At 47.0% G+C, this 19,515-nt stretch overlaps 1 protein-coding gene across 5 annotated transcripts in view; it reads right to left on the reverse strand.

Moving 5' to 3' along the window:
• The window catches only part of RFX2 (regulatory factor X2), a 65,472-nt gene that overhangs the window by 5,844 nt on the left and 40,113 nt on the right, over nt 1-19,515 (reverse strand). For 3 of the 5 annotated variants that reach the window (XM_014883033.2, XM_088179116.1, XM_088179119.1), the window contains 9 exons: nt 18,326-18,614; nt 14,288-14,362; nt 8,388-8,569; nt 6,059-6,178; nt 4,997-5,112; nt 4,074-4,192; nt 3,661-3,773; nt 1,399-1,550; nt 339-436 (listed from right to left, as the gene is read on the reverse strand). In XM_014883033.2, coding sequence (XP_014738519.1) covers nt 339-436; nt 1,399-1,550; nt 3,661-3,773; nt 4,074-4,192; nt 4,997-5,112; nt 6,059-6,178; nt 8,388-8,569; nt 14,288-14,362; nt 18,326-18,614 — 1,264 coding nt within the window. The remainder of the gene's footprint in view (nt 1-338; nt 437-1,398; nt 1,551-3,660; nt 3,774-4,073; nt 4,193-4,996; nt 5,113-6,058; nt 6,179-8,387; nt 8,570-14,287; nt 14,363-18,325; nt 18,615-19,515) is intronic. The other 2 variants (XM_088179118.1, XM_014883031.2) reach the window with 2 other exon arrangements.

A 19,515-nucleotide genomic window follows, 5' to 3' on the forward strand; every position in this document is an offset into this window, starting at 1 on the left:
TCAGGGTGGGATTGTTGGGGGGTCTGTGCAGGGACAGGGGCTGGATTTGATCCTTGTGGGTCCCTCCCAGCTCAGGATGTTCTGTTGCTCTATGATTTTCTCCCACAAAGTTTTATCTGCAATTTCAGGACACAGGAATGGCTCCATGGACAGAGCATCACCAGTTTCTGGTACCAAGGAACTGCCCCACCTGTGCTCCCACTCCTGGCTGATTTTGGTTCAGAATCAATCACTGCACCGTGCCAGGTGGCCAAACCCCAGCAGCAATTTCCAATCCCTGTGGAAAACAGCAAGATGCAGACACACACACACACACTGAGCCACACATCTCTGCTCACCTTGGTCTGCACGACCTGCGGGGGGAATTCACTCATGGCATTCATCAGCCACCCCTCCAAACTCTTGGCAAAGTTCCGGATGGCCTGTGTCAGTGTGCCTGCAAAGAAGGCTGCAAGGTCACAAAAGCTGCTCTGTAGCACTTTTGGGTACCACTTCCTAGCTCAGGACTGCTGGGAAAGCACAGCCTGTGGGCTGGTTAGCTGAGGTGTCAACTCAGCACCAAGGAAATCAGCTGGGTTGATGCACCCAAATTATTCTTTGATGTTATTACTCAAACTCTTCTTCTTAGTCTTACTCTTACTCTTATTCTCATTCTTATTCTTATTCTCATTCTCATTCTTATTCTTATTCTTATTCTTATTCTTATTCTTATTCTTATTCTTATTCTCATTCTTATTTTTTAATCCTTATTCGTACTCTTACTCTTATGACAATTGGACTTCATGATCTTAGAGGTCTTTTCCAACCTACACATTTCTATGGTTTTTAAATTATTCGTATTTCTTTCATCCTTTTCTTATTCATGGCCCTTCTGAGCATTTTTCAAGCATTGAAATTCACTCTTCAAAGACACCCTTGTGTCTCAGCTTGTGAGAGCCCTCAGAGGGACATTTGGGAATCCAAATCAGAGAGAAAACCCTCAATACCCCATCATTAATTTCTCATCATTAATCTCCCAAAAAGTTGACCCCTGATTTCCAGGAGTGCAGTCAGGGACAGGGCACAGGATGGTCCTGTGCAAACAAAGACCTCTAAGGAACCACATCTCAAAGAGTCCCATGTTCAAATTTTGTTTTTCACCTGACTCCTGGCCCAAAACCAGGAGATGTGATATGCAACACACCAAATTTAAAAGGGAGGAGAATTCTCCCTTTTAATTCTCCCTTTTCTCAGGGGGTACAAAATATCCCCCCAGAGCAATGTGCAGGGGGAGCTCTGCTCTTGCCATTATATTTCAGCCAAGACAAACACCTCCAAGTGGGTTTTTAGAGTGGAAATCTTTGTGGCAAGTGGCAGCCAGAGTGAGATCAGACTCAGGATGGGGCTGTGGGCACTCACTGGGCACTGGCCTGAGCACGTCAGGGATCAGGATCTCCACCAGGGCCTGGTACAGGATGTGGTCACAGCTCCTCATCCACTTGAGGATGGGCTCATACTTGCACAGGGTGATCAGTTTGTCCTTTGGGAGGGTCCCTTCGGGTTCCTCTTCACTGCAGGAGGAGGAGGAAGGAGACAGACTTAGCAGCAGGTTTGCATTCAGTGATTTCCCCCTCTCTCTGCATTTCTAATTTTTAGCAGAAAAAAGATGTTTGTGTGCCCTGCACAAGGAAATGTGTGACTGCTTGTACAGCTCTTGTCTCTGCCCTGTCCTTGGGGCCAGAGCTGGGAGAGTTTTCCCTCAAATCCACACTCCTGGTGCTTGTCCTGCCTTCCCCTCTTCCCTTTTTAACTTCACTGCCTCTCACATCCCCCTGTTCCTGTGGGAACTGAGCTCCAGCACAGTCATTTCAGCCAGCAAAGGCTCAGCTGGTTCCTCCTTGCAGCCCCAGCTATTCCCAAAACCTTCCCACCCCTCTCCTCCCTCCTCTGCTCTCAACCTCCAGAGCCACAGCACGGGGACAAAATCTGCAGCCAATGTAGGGCAGATTAACTGAGACTGAGATGTTTTCAAGGTGTTGAACACCTCCAAATGCTGGATGTTTTCAGAAGGAAGGAGACTGAATGTTTGGAGGAGAACAGAACATATTGTCTGTAACTGACTGAGGTCAATCCAGATTTCATTATTTTCACTTTGTAGATGTATAAAGGCACAAGATATTTGTTACACAGCAAGCAGAAAGAGCTGAAACCTGAATTCCCTGCCAGAGCATCACAGCAGAGCTGCTCACCCACACATTACACCAGGAACTGGAAATTTGGAAGGGTCTTTCTCCATGCATTGCATCAAAATCATTAAAGCCAAGCCTTGGACATGCCCTAAAGGGGAACTTGGAGCCTCAGCCTGCAGGATTTTAGTGGTGAACTCCATGGGCATAACTTCTGGAAAATCCCACATGGAGAAACAGCTCATGAAACTTGCTGTGAAGTGCATCCATGTTCTGCATCTTCTCATGCTTTCAGTGTGCCACTTCCCTAATGTTTGGGATTTATATTTATATCTATATTTATATTTATATATTAAGAAGGGGAGGGAGTGTGTTATTCACTTCTCTGGGTTACTGGCAGAGGTGGGAGAGGTGGGAGAGCCCTGCACCAAAGCTGCCTCCAGTTTCTCCTGGGGTGTTGCAATCTGCCTGGGAGCTGTTTCCTCAAGAAAATGAGATTTTAAACCAAGCAAACACAGCTGCAGTGATTCCTTGCAGGAAAATATCCCCTGGGCAACATTTACAGGGCCATATTCTACAGATTTTTGAGGGATTTTTGCTTATTACTCAATGTTTTACCATTTTTCTTCTGAATAGAAAACTTTTGTCTTTATAGCATCAGTGAGTGGACAGATTTGTGATAGAAATTTTAAGAAGAAACCTTCACTTTTTCAATTTTCTCTGTTTTCACTTATTTCCATTCCCCTGGCAGCAGCTCCCAATGCATAAAGGATGAGGAAGAGGCACAGCAACGAGCCAGGCAGGAGTGAAAAGATTAAAGCAGCTTTGTTTGCAATGATCTGCCTCAAAACACGAGGCACTGACAGGTCTGGGCAGCCAGGAAAGGCAGAGAGTCAGTCTGGATATCCCTAAAAGCTCAGAGAGTCCCTAAAATCTGAGCCAGAGGATGGCACTGATTGCTGGCAGGGAATCATCACTGTGTGCTCCTGAGCACTTGGGGAGGCAGGATCCCCTCCTTTGCTGCAGGAGGTGAAGGGACACGAATGTCCAACCTCAGGATGAGAGGAAACGGCCTCAAGTCACCCCAGGGGAGTTGAGATTGGATATGAGGGAAAATTTCTTCACTGAATGAGTGGTCAGGCATTGGAACAGGCTGTGCAGGACAGTGGTGGAGTCACCATCCCTGGAAATGTCCAAAAATCCTCGGGGATGTGGCAGAGTGGTGAGCAGGGCAGTGCTGGGTGGATGGATGGACCTGACGATCTTGGAGGGATTTTCCAACCTCAGTGACCCCACAATTCTCCAGTCAGAGCAGGCCCTTTCCCAGAGCTCTGAACTTTGCATTATTAAACACTTCCAATGCTCTTTGTCACGGCTCTGCAGGGCAGAAAATACTCCCAAATTCTCCAAAGCACTCAAAAAGCCTAAAAACACTCCATGCAGCTTAAAAAGCAATCTATCAGCAAGAAATGGAGCAGGGAAGGCTGGGGAGTACCTGGAAGGCAGAGCAGTGGGGCCATCACTAGGGGGTGCCTTGGGACTCCAGAAGGATTGCCACAGCTTCTCGATGTAGTGGAACTGGAGATTCATCACCACATCCAAAGTGGCCTGACAGCAAAGAACACCACGGGGTCAGCACTCAGCTCAGTGCTGCCACTCACAGTAAATAATTTACATGAAAAACTACGGAATTGGCACAGTTTTAGTAACCAACCTAACAAGGTCACATGATGAAAAAAATCCACATAAAGCACAATATCTGAGCTGTAATTCCTGGCAAATGAAGCATTCCCGATTAAATTTCAGCTTTTCCTAAGAGTGGGATATGAGCTGGTCACATGAATGATGCCCCACATCAGTTAATAAATCAATTACAAATAATCCCCAGAGAATATTGCAAACAATCACCTCACAGTGTCTCCTGTAGAGAACCTGCAGAGTTTTCACATCGTTCAAGGTGAACCCTTCTTGTAAGAGGACATTGCCAAGATCAGGGGCTGGGAACTCAGGAAAGACATGGGTTACATCTGGGAAAAGAAATTGGGAAAGATGCTGAGGGTTAGGAAAGCTCAGAGTACAGGTGAGCACAAGGTGCTGCTGTCACTGGAGACTCTTTCATGTTCCAGCTGGGATGAGACAGGAAAAATGAGATCATTGAGTCCTTCCCTGATTAGAGCTGGTATATTGAGAAAAAGCAAACAAACACAGCCCAGTGGATTCAGTGGGGAAAGGAAAATGTTTCCTTTCTGTTTGTAATAAAAGAAACAAGAAAATATTATCCTCATCTACCATCCATCAGAAATTCCCCAAAGCCTGGAAAATGCCACTCTGGTATTTAAGGAGTACAATGGGGAATAGAATTGGGCAGCAGAGGTGTCAGGAGCTGGGATCTGTGATGGAGACACACAGATCCAGGACCAGCAAATGCAGAGGTTCCACAAGGAGAAGGTCAGGATGGATCCTCTCCACTCAGATCCCATTGCAGCCTTTGCAAGGAAGGGAATTGCTTCCCCCCCATCTTCCAGGACTCTTCCACGGAATTTAGATAAAACCAGATGGATTAAAAACTTACTATGAGAGACCCAACAGCCCTGTGGGCTCAAGGAAAAAGGGAGACAGGAGTCAGCAGATAAACGGAGCCAGTGTGATACTACAAACCCCTATAGAACACATGCTGTATATCAAATATATATCTGAAAAAAACCAAAACGCTGCAGATTTATTAGGAAAGCACACAAATGCACAGCAGTCAGGATTTGCTGGATAAAACCTTCCCCTTAAAGGCCAAATCCCAGCTGTGGAATAATTCATCACCCAAGGAGTCTCCTCACCTATGAACTGCTGGTGGTGCTGGCTCTGGGCAGCCACCGACTGCTCGGGCGTGGTGTGGGGGTTGCTGTTGGATGCACTCTCTGCCATCCCATCCATCTTCTGGGCTGCTCTGTACCTAAACCCCATCAGAATCACGATGGATTAGGGTCCACACAGACAGGGGAAAACACCTACACAACATTTATTTGTAATTTCCAACACACATCTGTGAGTTCGTGGAGTGGTTGGTACATTCAAGGCAAACACGTTGAGGGCTGATCATTTATATTGTGGACTCAAATGGAGGGGAAATGAGAAGCTCCTTTTGAAAAGCTTCCCCAAGACAGGAAAAAAGGGGCTAAGAAGTTTGGTGACACCAAAAAAACAAAAAGGAGAAGCAGAGCTACAGTGGGTTCCAGAGCAGGCTCTGTCTCAAGCACTGAGTTTTGCATTTACTTTCTGTTTGGGAGCTGGAGAAATAAATTCTGCTCCTTCTGCACTTCAGCAACAACCAGAAGTGCTCATGCTTGCAGGAGGCAATTCCAAATCCTTTTCCACACAGGGAAATTACTTTAAAATCTTTAAAATTACTCAGGCACAAGACTAAGCATGGCACTATTTAACTTAAACTTTTACACAGAAAAACACGCAAAACCCCAAAATCCACCCAAAAGCAGCACAAGCCCCCGGGTCCTTCACACTGATTTGGCACAAACATCTCCACAGCTGAGATCCTAAACCATTCCGGCTACAGGGAGGCTGTGAAAGGTGGCACACGAGGTGGAACATGCCACTGGCAAGGAGAATAGGCAGATAAACCCCATTCCATGGAATTCCAGAAGGCTTTGGGTTGGAAAAGTCCTTTAAAGGCCATCTGGTCCAACCCCCTGCAGTGAGCAGGGACCTCTTCCACCCAAACAAGTTGCTCCAACTCTCATCCAGCTTAGCCTTGAATATTTCCAGGGATGGGGCATTACCTGGGATAGGTTTTGGCTCTTCAGCATCACCTGGTTTGAACTTCCCAAGCAGAGCCAAATCCCAGGGACCTGCTGAGGATTTTGGGCAGGGCCTGGAGCACCTACCTTTGCTTCTGGTGGAGGGGCTGCTGCCTCATGGCCATGTACTGGGTGTCCTCCTGCAGGCGGTTCAGCGGCGACTCCGGCTTCAGGCGGATCCCATAGTAGTGATATTTGGAATTTCCCCTGGAAAGATCAATCAGTCAGTGCAAGGGGCATTGTGGCCCTGGCTGCTTGCACCCCATTTTTGCCAAGCAGTGTTTGTGTGGCTGAAGGGATGAACTCCTGAAATGCCATCATCACCTAGAAAATTTAAACCCAGTTGTGGCCAAGTGCAGTGGGATCCACACTTAAACCTGGCCAGGTTTGTTCCAAGCAACCCATGGTGACTGGGGAAGAGAGGAGGGAAGTGCTACAATAAAAAGTGTTATTAAACAGAGTGATTGAAAGACCATAGGGGATACTTTGCTATTTGATTAGGGTTTAGGGATTTGTTTTTTTCCATAAAAACAAGCATCCATTTTTATCTAGACTTGGATAAAACGAGCCTGACTGAGTGGCCCACTATGAAAAGAAAAATGTCTTTCTATTGCCAGCACTTCTGCAGCAACAGCACCAGGCTTTGATGTGGTTTTGTCCCTGGAGCTGCTCATTTTTGTAAGTTTTGTAAATACTGAAAGCCTTTTCCAAGCACAGGGGAATTCCTTCTCCTTTGCTGCTGTGGTGCTCCTTAGGAGGACGTTGGAGAGAGATTTGTCAGCTGAAGTTTTCCCACCAAACTGGAATTTTTTGGTCCCCGTGGGAGTGAGGACAGATCTGCAGCCATGGACACGTGGTGACAGAGTGTCCAACTCGGCCTCAGCCCATTTGTCACCATAAATGGGTGAATTGAGTCCCCAGAGTGAGAAGAGACCAAGCCAGGGAATCACCAACAGCATCTCCAGAGCACAGAGTAGGGAGACTTAAAATTCCTTTGCTATGTCACTAAAAGTGGGACTGGAGGCACTTTAAATCCAGGCATGATTCTCACTGGAAAATTAGAGCAACATGAGACAGGAGTATTTATCAAATTGGGTTCTTTTTATGGGGGAATTTGCTCTTTTCAAGGGCCCAGTTGAATTGCTGGGTCTTTGTCACTGCACCAAAGGGTTTTACACACACCCCTGTTCAGCCCTGTCCTAAATGACTGAAGTGCCTGCAAATTAAATAACAGCTGCCTTTATAACCTAAAATTACAATGAGTAAGAAAATAATGGGGGTCAGCTCTTGGTCAGAATTGAGGTTCACTGTCCCCTTCCCAGCCTGCACATTTCAAATTCCCAGTGGGTTTTTTTGGCTCACTTGTTTATTCTTTAATCCATGATGGGATTAGAGAATTTCTATCCTCCAAAGAAATTACTTCAGAGCTCTTGCATTTGACCCAATCTAGAGAAATCCAATGCTCCCCTGCTCTTCCTACAACTGTCACCTCCACGTTCCAGCTGTGGAATGCCCTGGTCACATCTGGTTTTATTCTCATTGAAAAGCCCAGATATTTAAGCTTGAATTTTATTATAAAATCTTCAACAATCAGAGCAATGACTGTTTAACAGGCAATATATTATCCACTTTTAAAATATTATAAGCTGGGATAAAGTTGACACTCAGCTGTGCAGAAGCTTTGGATGCTCCCTGAAGGACATGTCTGTAATTACAGGAGTTTATTTTCTCATGTTACACTTTTTTTGTAACATCTTACAGATCTTTGATGGTTTAGAAGAAAAAACCCTCTTGCAAGATTCAGCCTGATGTTTTGGGTATTTCAGAAATAAACCATTTATAACTCTACAACTTGTGTGCACCAAAGGTGTGGGCACTGGGTCTGTCATGGGGATCTTTACTGGACCCAAAGGGAGAAAAGGCTTTGGTGACCCAGAACTTTGGGCTCTGCAGAGGAAATTGTGAGGATGAGTTACCTCATCTTTGTCAGACAAGACAGAATCCCAGAAAATCCTGATGGAAGGGACCACAAGGATCAGTGAGGCCCTGCACAGACCCCCCAACAATCCCACCCTGAGCACCCCTGGTGTCCAAACGCTCCTGGAGCTCTGGCAGCCTTGGGGCCGGGACCATTCCCTGGGGAGCCTGGGCAGTGCCCAGCACCCTCGGGGGGAAGAACCTTTCCCTGAGCTCCATGCCAAGCCCTGGCACAGCTCCAGCTGTCCCCTGGGGTAACGAGATCCTCATGGGATGAGAAGCAGTTTCAGTTCCCATAAAAAACATTTCAGGGTCGGTTATTTCTGCACACCACAGAAGAGAAACACCCGAACCTACAGATGCTCAGGAGCTTCTGAGTGCACCAGAGACGCTGCAGGGGGGTTGCTTTGTGCTCACTGAAGCTCAGATTCCCACCAACCTGGTGCCCAGGCGCCGGGTCCTCAGCCCCATGAAGACGGAGCGGATGAGTTTCCCGAAGGACGCGGCGTTGACGGGGTCCAGTTTGTGCTCCTGGCAGTGCCGCAGGTAATGGTTGTACAGGGAGCTCCTGGGCAGGCTCACACCTTCTGCTGTCTCGTAGTTATCCAGCAGCCACTGCAGCTTCAGGCAGGGAAAAATAAACAACATGCAAGTCTAAAGAGGGCTGGGATGTCAGAGGGGTGGGAGCTTCAACATCCGGATCGAGAGGACGGAATAATTAATTTATATGAGTTAATTCACATCGCTTATAATATACAATTACATTTGAGATATTATTATCATATATAAAAAATATTATAATGGATATCATTTCTGTTAGTTTACAAGATGGCAAAAGCACTCCCAGCCCGAACAAAACCAGTCAGATTTTTCATTAAAACACAGTCCTGCTGTCACCTCAGTGTCCACCTCGGGTTGGGATGAGTTCCTGCAGAGCCAAAATAAAGCTGTAAAAACCTGCATTTTCCAAGGAAAAGAGATCTTGAGATACTGCCTAAGAAAAAATAATTTTAGGGGAAGCAAATTGATGCAAAGCCTTTATTAATTGGAAGATTGGCATGTCTGCAACAGCTCCCTTAACAATAAAATTAATGGTTGCCAAAGCAACCTTCAAAATCTGAGGGAACCCATCTACTTTGCAAAATTTACTGTCTGAACTTCTGACATGGCTGTTGATTAAAATTTGCAATTAATATAAATTATTTATACCGAGATAGTCTGAAAGGGCAGGTCCAGCACACGGTGTCAGCACAGGAATTCAAATGCAAAGCCCTCAATTTCCTTTAATTGACTAAATGACTTCAGCATCAATGAAATGAGTGTTGTAATAATTGAATTTTGGGAGGAACTGGACAGGGTGGGTAAGAGCCCTCTCACTGCCAGGAGGGATGGCTGGGATTAACATTTTCCAGGCTTCCCTCTCCCCCCAGATCTCCATCCCTGCACCACAACCAGCTGCATTCCCACCAGATCAGGGCACAACAGACTTGGGCTGTGGATGCCAAATATCAGCCACAGCATCTCCACACAACTGAGAGTCTTAGGTAAAAATGGCAACTGAGCATGGGTTTAGTTTAGAAATCATTGGGATCTGACAAAGCCCATGGATCTGCACTCAAACCCTCTCCACTCCCAGTATCCTTCTCTTTTCTCTCATTTTCTCTTGGGACACTCCAAGGTCCCAATCCACCACAAGGCTGGAGTTTTACACCAAGAATTCTTTGAAAGACAACCTGAGCTGTGTGTGACATCTCTGGCACCTCACTCCACTGAGCTGTTTCCAGTTCTTGTGTTTCATGTCCCACTCTGCTCTCACACAGAGGCACCCTCAGGGTGTTCTGTGGGTCTCCTTCACACATCCAAATTTAAACTGCTGCTACACAAAGTCAGCTGGATCCAAAACCAGGCACTTTCAGCTCTACAATTAAAATTATTCCGTTCAGTTGGAGAGGAGAAGGATCCAGGGAGAACTCAGAGCCCTTCCAGAGACTAAAGGGAGAGCTGGAGAGAGACTGGGGACAAGGGATGGAGGGACAGGACACAGGGAATGGCTCCCACTGCCAGAGGGCAGGGCTGGATGGGATATTGGGCAGGAATTGTTCCCTGGCAGGGTGGGCAGGGCTGGCACAGGGTGCCCAGAGCAGCTGTGGCTGCCCCTGGATCCCTGGCAGTGTCCCAGGCCAGGTTGGACATTGGGATTGGAGCAGCCTGGGACAGTGGAAGGTGTCCCTGCCATGGCAGGGGTGGCACTGGATGGATTTTAAGGTTCTTCCACCCAAACCATTCCAGGATTTGTCAGCTGGAGCTGATCCAAATCCAACCACGAATTCCCATGACTGCACCATCAGCTCTGGTGCCTTTGGAGCAGAGCAGGAGCTGCCACAGCTGCAGGAACAAAAACCTCCTGGCCACGTTTCCCTCTGTCCTCCTCAGGAACCTCTCCTGCCACCTTCTCCCATTCCACAGCACCCAAGACACTTTTTGAGGTGATTTCCCACAGACAAAGATAATTTCCAACCCCCCAATTCCAAGAAATGATTTGTTAATGACCCCTCATGACCCTTCCTGCTCCCATCTGCAGCACAGACACCCCTGGAAGCCCCAAAAAAATCTTTCTGTGGCCCTGAGCCTCCCCCAGCCATTCAGTTCCCTCTAACCACCCAGTGGTTTTGCCATAAAACACCAGCAGGAATTCAGTTTTTTAGGTTGTCCACATCTATGTTAATTTTGGCCCAACCCCTATATTTAAAAGATTATTGCTTAAGATCCTTTCAATTTTTTAAACCAGGTATTTTATTTATCCTATGGAAGATACTGAATGTGCATCAGCTATTTATCTCCTAAATCTTAAGCCTTAAGCCTTAAAAAAAAATATAAAAGTTTTGTATTACTATGGAAAATTCAGATACAGATAAACCCTCTCATTTAAATTTGATCCTGGGCATTTTTATTCTAATCCCTGATATTTCTAGAAGATTCCCTGCCTCTCTGAGCTTCCTCTTCCTGCAAATGTCTTTTTATATTCCCTTAAACATTGCAGAGTTTCACAATATGAACTCCCACTATTGAATTAGAAATTTATTATGAAGCATACAAAAGAGCTTGAAACAGAGATCAGTCAGAATATAAATAATTTTCCAAACGTGATTTTTTCTCTTCCTGCACAACTAATAACACACTGGGCATTTAAAATGAGAAAATTAAAAACTCTTTCCATTTGAATCTCTTATTCTGTTTGCTTTCTGAATTTTGTTCAGTTGTGGCAATCAGATATTCCCCATTTTATTTCTGTTTATGCCATGATCAGGTCCCAATAAAATCAATCTACAGCCATGTGCTGCTGTGGTTGTTACAGGCACTACAGGGGAACATTTAATTTTCATTTCTTCCTTAACTTTATTTCTATCTGACTGTTTGGTTTCCTTTGAAAAAAACACTGGCAAAAACCTCATCCTGGTTCTATCCAAAGGTGGAAAAAAACATTCTTGGGGCTGGCTGAGAAAATAAAAACTTTTTTTTTGCAGGTCTAGGTTTGGAGAAGTTTTATTGTGGCCACTTCTACAAAACATAAAAACCAGAAACCATTTGTGGGTCATATTTAAGGTGTTTTTAGCTGGGACCACGAGCAGCAGGTTCCTAAATTTCCACTCAGAGTTAGGGCAGAACCATTCACTCACAGGAAAGAATTCCAGTGGGAATTATTTTGTGGGTTTTGGGATTTCATTTTGCAGACAATGAGGAAAAATTACATTTTCTCCCTGCTCTTACTTGTGCTGTGGATATCCCAGAGCCACAGGGCCTCAACTCCTCCAACTTCAGGCTCTTGTGTACAAAAATTGCAGTTATTTTGCTCTGATTTCTTTGCATCATCTGCAAGTTCCTAAGTGGCAAAGAAATAATCCCCTGGCCCAGGGTCTGTGCCACTGCAGTCTCACATTGAGATGATTTCCTCAGAACCATCCTGTGTCACTGGGGCTCAGCAGGAGCTTCACCAGATTCCAAATGCACTTAAACAACCTCTCAGGGAGGTTTTGAAGCCAAATTCAGTTATCAAGCTCCATTTCATATTGATTTTAGTTAAATTATGTGACAAATTCCCTCTGGAGTGAGGGAATTTGTCCTCTTATTTATTTTTTTTTTAACCCCAAAGGTTCCTGGCATGAAACATCTGCTGATGGTAACAAAATAAACCCCATTATGCCAAGAACTTGCACGTTTCCAAAATGCCAAATTTCAAACAAGGGAGAGAAGAACAATGAAGAACTCTGCAACCTTAAGACTCAGAGCAATTAAGTCACAACTAAGTGCAATTAGCATCATCTCCCCATTTCCTCTTGCTTTTGTCAAGCTGGAATTTGCTTTCAGCCTTGACAAAGTGCAGCCACCTGCTGCTTCCCTGTCTGCTCCTCCAGCAGTGCTGTGAGCCAGCCATGGGCAATTTGGGATGGGTCATGCTCCCCCTGCTCTTGGGCTTTTGTTCTTTGCCATGAAGAGGAGGGAACTGGAACGTCCTGGAGAGCAGGAACTGGGCAAGGTTCAGCACTGGTGGTCACTGGGATGTCCCACACCTGCACTGGGAGCCAGCTCTGCAGTGTCCATCCCTGGAGCATCCAAGGCTGGGCTGGACAGAGCTCTGAGCACTCTGGAAGGTGTCCCTGCAGTTAAATGAGCTTTAAGGTCCTGTCCAACCCAAACCATCCTGGTCCAGCTCCCTGCTCAAACCAGGGCACATTTCCATGGGCTCAGGTCCCTCACTCCTAGAAGAGCCTCCCTGGGCAATGGCACTGCAGCTCCTCCAGCTCTGGAGCTGCCTGAGCTGGTTCCCCATGTGCTGTGTCCCCCTCAGGCACTGCTCATCCCTCTTTTTATTCCCAGACACCTCCCTGTGCCCTGCGAGGGCTGAGCAGGGACACTGGGGACAGCAAGGACCCTGTGAGGTTCCTCAGCTCAGGCTCTGTGCCCTGCCAGGGGAATGACCTGACCCAGCCCAGCCCTGGTGAGGTGTCACACGTGCTCAGGGAGGAGATTTTGTTTGCTCCAGAGTTTGTGAGAGCACTTAAACCTTAGACCAGACTGTGAACCACGACCTAGAAGCAGGGACATCAAGTTCTGCACTTCTCCCCTGCAAGACAAGGGTGGGGAAGGCCCCCACTCCATCCTGCACAGCTCGTGGTCAGTGAAATCTCTTTTCTACCTTTTGCTTTCTTTCCTCTGCCCTTTTCCTGATTTTTTTTCCAAACCATGTCCACGATGAACAAGAAAAATCCTGCACAGCAACACAATCCCTGTGCAGCACTTCAGGAGTGTGGGCCTGGCACAGCCTGGGCTGGGAGGGATGCAGGAGATGCTCAGAACAGGGACCTGATCCTGCAGGTTTGTGTTTCCCCAACTACAACCACAAATCTTCCCTCTCCACCAGCTGAAATAAGAACTGAGCTCCCCCAGGAGCCCTGGCCTGGAGTTTGAGATCAGCTGAAGGAATCAGACTGGTTTAAAGTTCCTTTTGTTGTCTCAGGCTATTTATCTATGATGAAAAAGCCAAAGATTTTGTTTTTGCAGGCCCTAAGAATGACAAGAAACCAGCCCCCAGACACAGAGGAAATCTGTTAGAACAGAGCAGCACCACTTTGTGCACGGGGATTTATGGGTGCAGGACGTGCCTGAGCTTAATCCAAACACAGGGAAACCAAGGCAAGTCCAGGGACTCCAGCATGGCCTGGATCAACCCAAATGTCACCCAAGCACGTGCTCACCCCTCAGTGTTCCTGCTTGGGAGCCACAAGCCAAGATGCAAAGGCCCAGCAGGACAGAGGGAATATCACACAAAGCAGGGAAATCGTTGCAGAGTACAGAGAGAGAGGCCCAGCACATGGATTTAGCACAGCATTGTGACAGGAATGGGCTTCCTGAGGCACAGAGAGAGGAAAAAAAAAAGGCATTCACAGGCTTTTGGTGTGTGCTGGCTGAGGGGAATCTGTCACAATTCACACTGAGCCATGGCTGTGGATTTACAAGTAATTTTCCAGCCATTTTTCAGTTCCAGTGAAAGGAAAAGAACTTCCTCAAATGTGTTTATCTGATTGCCAGCAATTTCCATTGCAAGGCAGATGAAATAAATAAACACAGGGCAGAGGCAGTTAACAGACTCCTGAGCATCTCAGCAGCAAATATTCTCATATGGAACTTTTTGCAGACTCTTTTTCCCTGGGAATGGGCAGTTTTGGGCAGCACAGCTCAATCACAGGCTGCTTTTGAGTGACTCTTGCTGTTGAATACACCAAAGAAATAATTCTCCCACCAAAGCAGGGGAAAAGGTTGTAAATTCTGATTGTAACTTACATGGCTGTTGAGCAAACTGCTTTTGTGTGATGTAATCCCTTCATTTTTTTGTAGGTTTTCAATCGCCATTTCAAGCTAAAGAAAAATGTGCACAGGAGAGAGAAAAAAAAAAAAAGGAGAAAGAAAGGAAATCAGATAGTTAGCAACAGCCAGGATTATTGTTTCTTTATTAATATTTGAATGATTAATGCTTTATATCAACAGGCTTGTGAAAAAGAGGCAAACAGATGAGCACAGTGGGTGTGGATGGAGCTGCAGAGGCGTTACTGGGACATGCAAATGGACACAGCAGGAATCCCCACGGGGGTGACAAAGCCAGGCCAGGGGGGGTTTATCTTCCCCTAAAAGTGCTGCCTATTTATTAAAAAAAAAGCGATTTTCCTCCTCTTTTTCCCAAACCACTGCCAGGCAGATTCTCTGTAGGGTCAGAGATTGGCTGCAGAGCTGTACCCAAGGAGAGCTGGCAGTAATGATTTGGTTACTGTCACCTCTTCATATTTCGTCAAAAAACCAAAAAAATATTAAATAAAACTGGGGTGCAAGGAGAGTGGATGAACTGGAATGGATAAGGGCTGTGTGATGCTGAGAACTGCAAAGGGAAGAAGGGAGGAGCCAGGTTTCAGGTGAGTTCTCCCCAGAAACCAGGGTGGAATGTTTGATGCTGCCTGTGATCGTTTCTCTGGATCTCAGAGGAGCCAAGGTGAGGCTTCCTGGCTCCAGAGGAGCCCCTCACTCCCTGCCTGGCTCCTGTTCCACTCCAGCCCAGCTGTGGCTGCTGCCTTGTGCCTCAACCCTCTCCTGAACCCTTCTTGTCTTCTCCATTCTGCTGCTGGGGCAGAATCTGGGGAGCTCCTTGAGCAGATGGCTGCTGGTCCCAAAGCTCCAGTGCTCCTCTACAAGCTTTTTACAAGAAAAAAAAAAAACAAAAAACCCAAACCTCCCACAAGCCCACATTAGAGCCTGGCAGGAGCAGAACCGACTGTTTGTGTCCAGATGTTCCCAAACCCCGTTTTCTGTGCCCTGGCAGTGCAGCAGCACCCAGAGCTCTGCTGCCTCTGTCCCCAGGTAACGCCTCTGTGGGCACTCCCACATCTGCACATCATCTTCCGTGGCCTCCTGCCCACATTCACAGCCTGCACTGACTCAGCCCTCACTGGAGATTAAGACAGATAAATCCAGCCCTCACAAAGCCAGGCTCTGTCACAGGAGGGTGGCAGAGCAGAAGAGATCAGCCCCAGCTCCTGAAGTGACACCCAGCAGGCACAGGGAAGGTGACACCACCTCCAGCACACCTCCCTTGGTTTCCACCCCAAAGTGGAACCACTTCTCGAGGTGTTCTCACCAAATTCAGGCTCGCATTAGTGGGGTTTCTGTGATGGACCACGAGGAACCAGAGCGTGAGTGCTGACACAGCCTTCAGGAAATGAGTCAGAGTTAGAGGGAAACCCAATTTCCTTCCTCTGCTCAGGGGCTGTTTGAGCACCAGCTCTGAGGCAAGCACAGAAACGCTGCCTGGCCTTTTGCTGCTGGCAGGTGTCCCATCCAAGAGGACACCTTGATCTGCAATAAAAAATATCACAGGGGAAAGACTAAAAGCTCGTAAGGAGCCCTGCAGGAAGGTGAAGAGCTCTGAGGACTCACTGATGGGAGTCTCAAGGATTTCCTCTCTTGGTCCAGACTCATTTAGGTGAAGATTAATAGTGCTGTGCTGGCACAGATATTGAGTGGGACTGTTCCCTGTGCTGCTTCAGCACATGTGATGGAACAGAACTCTGGGATTCCAGCAGACAAGGAGGGGTTTTTTAAGAGGTTTCTCGAAGTCTCTGAAGATTTTTCTTCAGTGCACACACAGATTTACCAAACATCTCTCAACCTCCTGAGGCAGCTCTGACTGCTAATCCTGAAGTATTCCCTTGTTTCCATTCTCCTCTGCAGGTGCCCTCCTGGCTCTCGAGGTCTCTTCTCCAAGCCCTCACCACCTCCAGTCCCTGTCCTTCCCCACCACTGCCCACTCTCAATGTCCATCCCAAACACTTTGGCTTCCCTGGCTCCATCTGCACGAGCTCTGCTTTCCTTTCCTCCCACCAAGCTCCCAATCCTGCCCCACCACGTTCTGCCAGGACCACCAGAGCCCCTCTGGCCTCTTTGACACCAGCCTTTCCCAGAGTCTGTTCAGGCTGGACATTAAACAGAAAATGATGTTCCTGCCCATAGATCTGACCCAGTGCCTGCTCTCCTTAAGCCACCCATCCTTTCTGGTGGGTGCCCAGAGCAGCTGTGGCTGCCCCTGGATCCCTGAAGTGTCCAAGGCCATGGCTGGGGGTGGCACTGGATGAGCTTTAAGACCTCAGACCAAATGACTCCATGATCAAATGAAATTCCAAAATTCCAAGCAGTCAAGGCTCTGCTCCATCCCCCTCCGACCCTGGTCTGTGCTGGAAGGACTGAAATCCACACACAGATACAGCCCTGGACTGTGCCAGGCTCTTTCCCACCTTTTCCAGCCCTTCCTCAGATATTTTGTCTTAAAATGCCTTCAGAAAGTTCTTTCCTATATGCAACAGAGTGAATTTATCTTAGATGTATTTCCATAAAGGTTACTTTCTAAATTTTTTTTTAACAGCCTTATCTCATGTAATAACCACCAACTAAATCTGTTCATGGGATATTTCTACTGACATATTTTCCACTTGGGCTTTTATATTGTGCTTATCACCATGGAAATGAGAAAAACCCCAAACAGCAACAACAACAAAAAATCCCCCCAAAATCCAAGAGTACAGTTGTGCAGTTTTGTAAGATGCAGTCCCACACAGGTGATGCTTCCAAATAATAACTTTGAGCAAAAACCAAATGGCTCAGTGCTAATTTTTAACTATGAACAGTTAAAATACACAGACACACAATTCTCACCCAGAAATGAACCTCAGCATCTGTCATTTTGTCTTCCACCCAAACTAAGGACTTTTCCCCTATGCCTACCCAAGGTAAAGCACATTTACTCCAGGATCAAAGCAACTTTTCAAGGCACAAAGATTCAAAAAAACATAAAGTCTATATTCTAAAACCCAGTGGGAAAGGAAGTACAACTTAACAGGCCAGATTTACAAGATTCTCAGTAGCAACAGCTCCAGTTTTTCTCCCTAGTGATGCTGCTCACATTTTAAATTCTGGCTACATACCCTGAATTACACCTACATTGGTATTTATATTTATATAAGATGCATAAACACACAGAAGTCTGCAGGGGGAGGTGAGCAGTGTCCCAGGAAATGAGCTCCAAGCACTCCTGGCAGCTGCTTAGGGCTGGGAGATTCCCAAACCAAAGCCCTGGTGCTTCTCACTGCAAAAAGGCTGTTTTGGGTGAAGAGCTGTAAGCCCTCAGTCCCCCACAGCTGTGTTTCCAGCACCTGCCACCTCAGCTGGCAGCTGGAGGGACACGATTTTAAAAAATCAGAACTTTAAACCATTTCTGTTTGATCAGTATTACCCCAAAAGACATTTTTTAAACACATGGCAAGGACAGAATACACAATGGTGTAGGAGATATACACAGACTTTTTGATCACTGTGCACTCAGCATGATCAGCTTGACATAACTTATCTGCTAATTATGCACTGGGTTAAGGAAAGATTTCTCAGGTCTCTTCAATATTTCAATATTTTGGGTAAGCATGTGTGAGATGTTTGACTTATTAGAAAACGTAAATAGAGACAAATCTTTAAAAGCCAAAATATTTTGCTTGGGGGGAAAAAAACCCCAAACCAAATCAAATGCTTTATTAATATTTGAATGATTAATGGCTTCTCTTCTGTGATGCTGCATAATTTCAATGATCTGCTGAGCGAGAGGGATGGTCCAAACACCAACTGAAAAACAAGTGTGGTACACCAGTGTCTATTCTCTCCCTTGCACCCATGGCATGTCACAGACAAATACAGTGATAATGACAGGTCAGATTTATTTTCTGAAGGCTTTTCAGTTCCCTTTGGAATCATTGCTGGCCCCTGAGCTGCAGTGCCTGCAGGGCTACATACCGTTGCTGGAGAGGAGCGTGAGGTGTGAGACAGAGAATGTCTAGAGTTCTCCAGCCCCCCATGAATGAGATAGGCTCCCGAGCCGGAGAGGATCTGACTTCCCCCAATGTCCATGGTGATGCCCACCATGTTGTGAGAGGGAATGGCTGTAGGAGAGGATGCCGCTGTAGTCACCTGAGCTCCTCCTCCACCTCCTCCTCCTCCTCCTCCTCCCTGCGCTTCGAAATAGGGCGTGGCGCCGGCGGGGGCGTAAATCTGCGCCTCGCTGCTGTACGAGTAGGCAGCTCGTCTGTGCAGGGGACACAAAGGGACATGGAGAGCAGCTGGCAGAGGGAACCCCATGTTTGACTCTGGCGGTGTGTTTCTTGTTAATGGTGTGTTGTGTTATTGCCCGAGCTAATGGTTTAGTTCAAAGTGATACCCACCCACCCACCTTGTCAATCCGTCCTGAATTACCTGTCAATCCTGCTTTGAATTCCCCTTTGGAAATCTCCTGAAACTCGAGGTCTCATTAGTCCATGTGACTCAGTTTCCCCCCTACCTCCCTCATTGGACAATGCCTTTGTGAACCCTACCCTTTATCTCTCCTCAGAATTTCTCTTAATTTGCTGAGAATTTGTACCTTCCCCTTGAACCTCCCCCATATTTAAGCTGTTGTACCTTTGCCATTTTTGTCTTTTGCCCCACGGATTCCTCAAAGTAATAAATCCCTTTTATCCTATGCAAAAGACCTCCCCCTCCTCCCTTGCCTCCTTCAAACACAATCTGGCAGCCAAAATGCCATGGAGCCATAGCTCAAACCACATCCAAGGGCTCCTGTTCCACAGTGTGACCCACTCTGGGCACGGGGCCATAGTGGCAAAGTGAGTGCAGCTCTGGTCACTGCAACATTGGACAGCTTCTGAAAGCTGGGCAAGTCAGGAAAACCCCCCAGCCCTGCTGGAATGGGAACCCCAACTCTGATGGAATGGGAGCCCCAGCCCTGCTGGAATGGGAACCCCAGCTCTGATGGAATGGGAACCCCAGCCCTGCTGGAATGGGATCCCCAGCCCTGCTGGAATGGGATCCCCAGCCCTGCTGGAATGGGAGCCCCAGCCCTGCTGGAATGGGAACCCCAGCCCTGCTGGAATGGGAGCCCCAGCCCTGCTGGAATGGGAGCCCCAGCCCTGCTGGAATGGGAACCCCAGCCC

This window comes from Sturnus vulgaris, chromosome 26, assembly GCF_052056855.1.
Source record: "Sturnus vulgaris isolate bStuVul1 chromosome 26, bStuVul1.hap1, whole genome shotgun sequence".
Lineage (NCBI taxonomy): Eukaryota > Metazoa > Chordata > Aves > Passeriformes > Sturnidae > Sturnus > Sturnus vulgaris.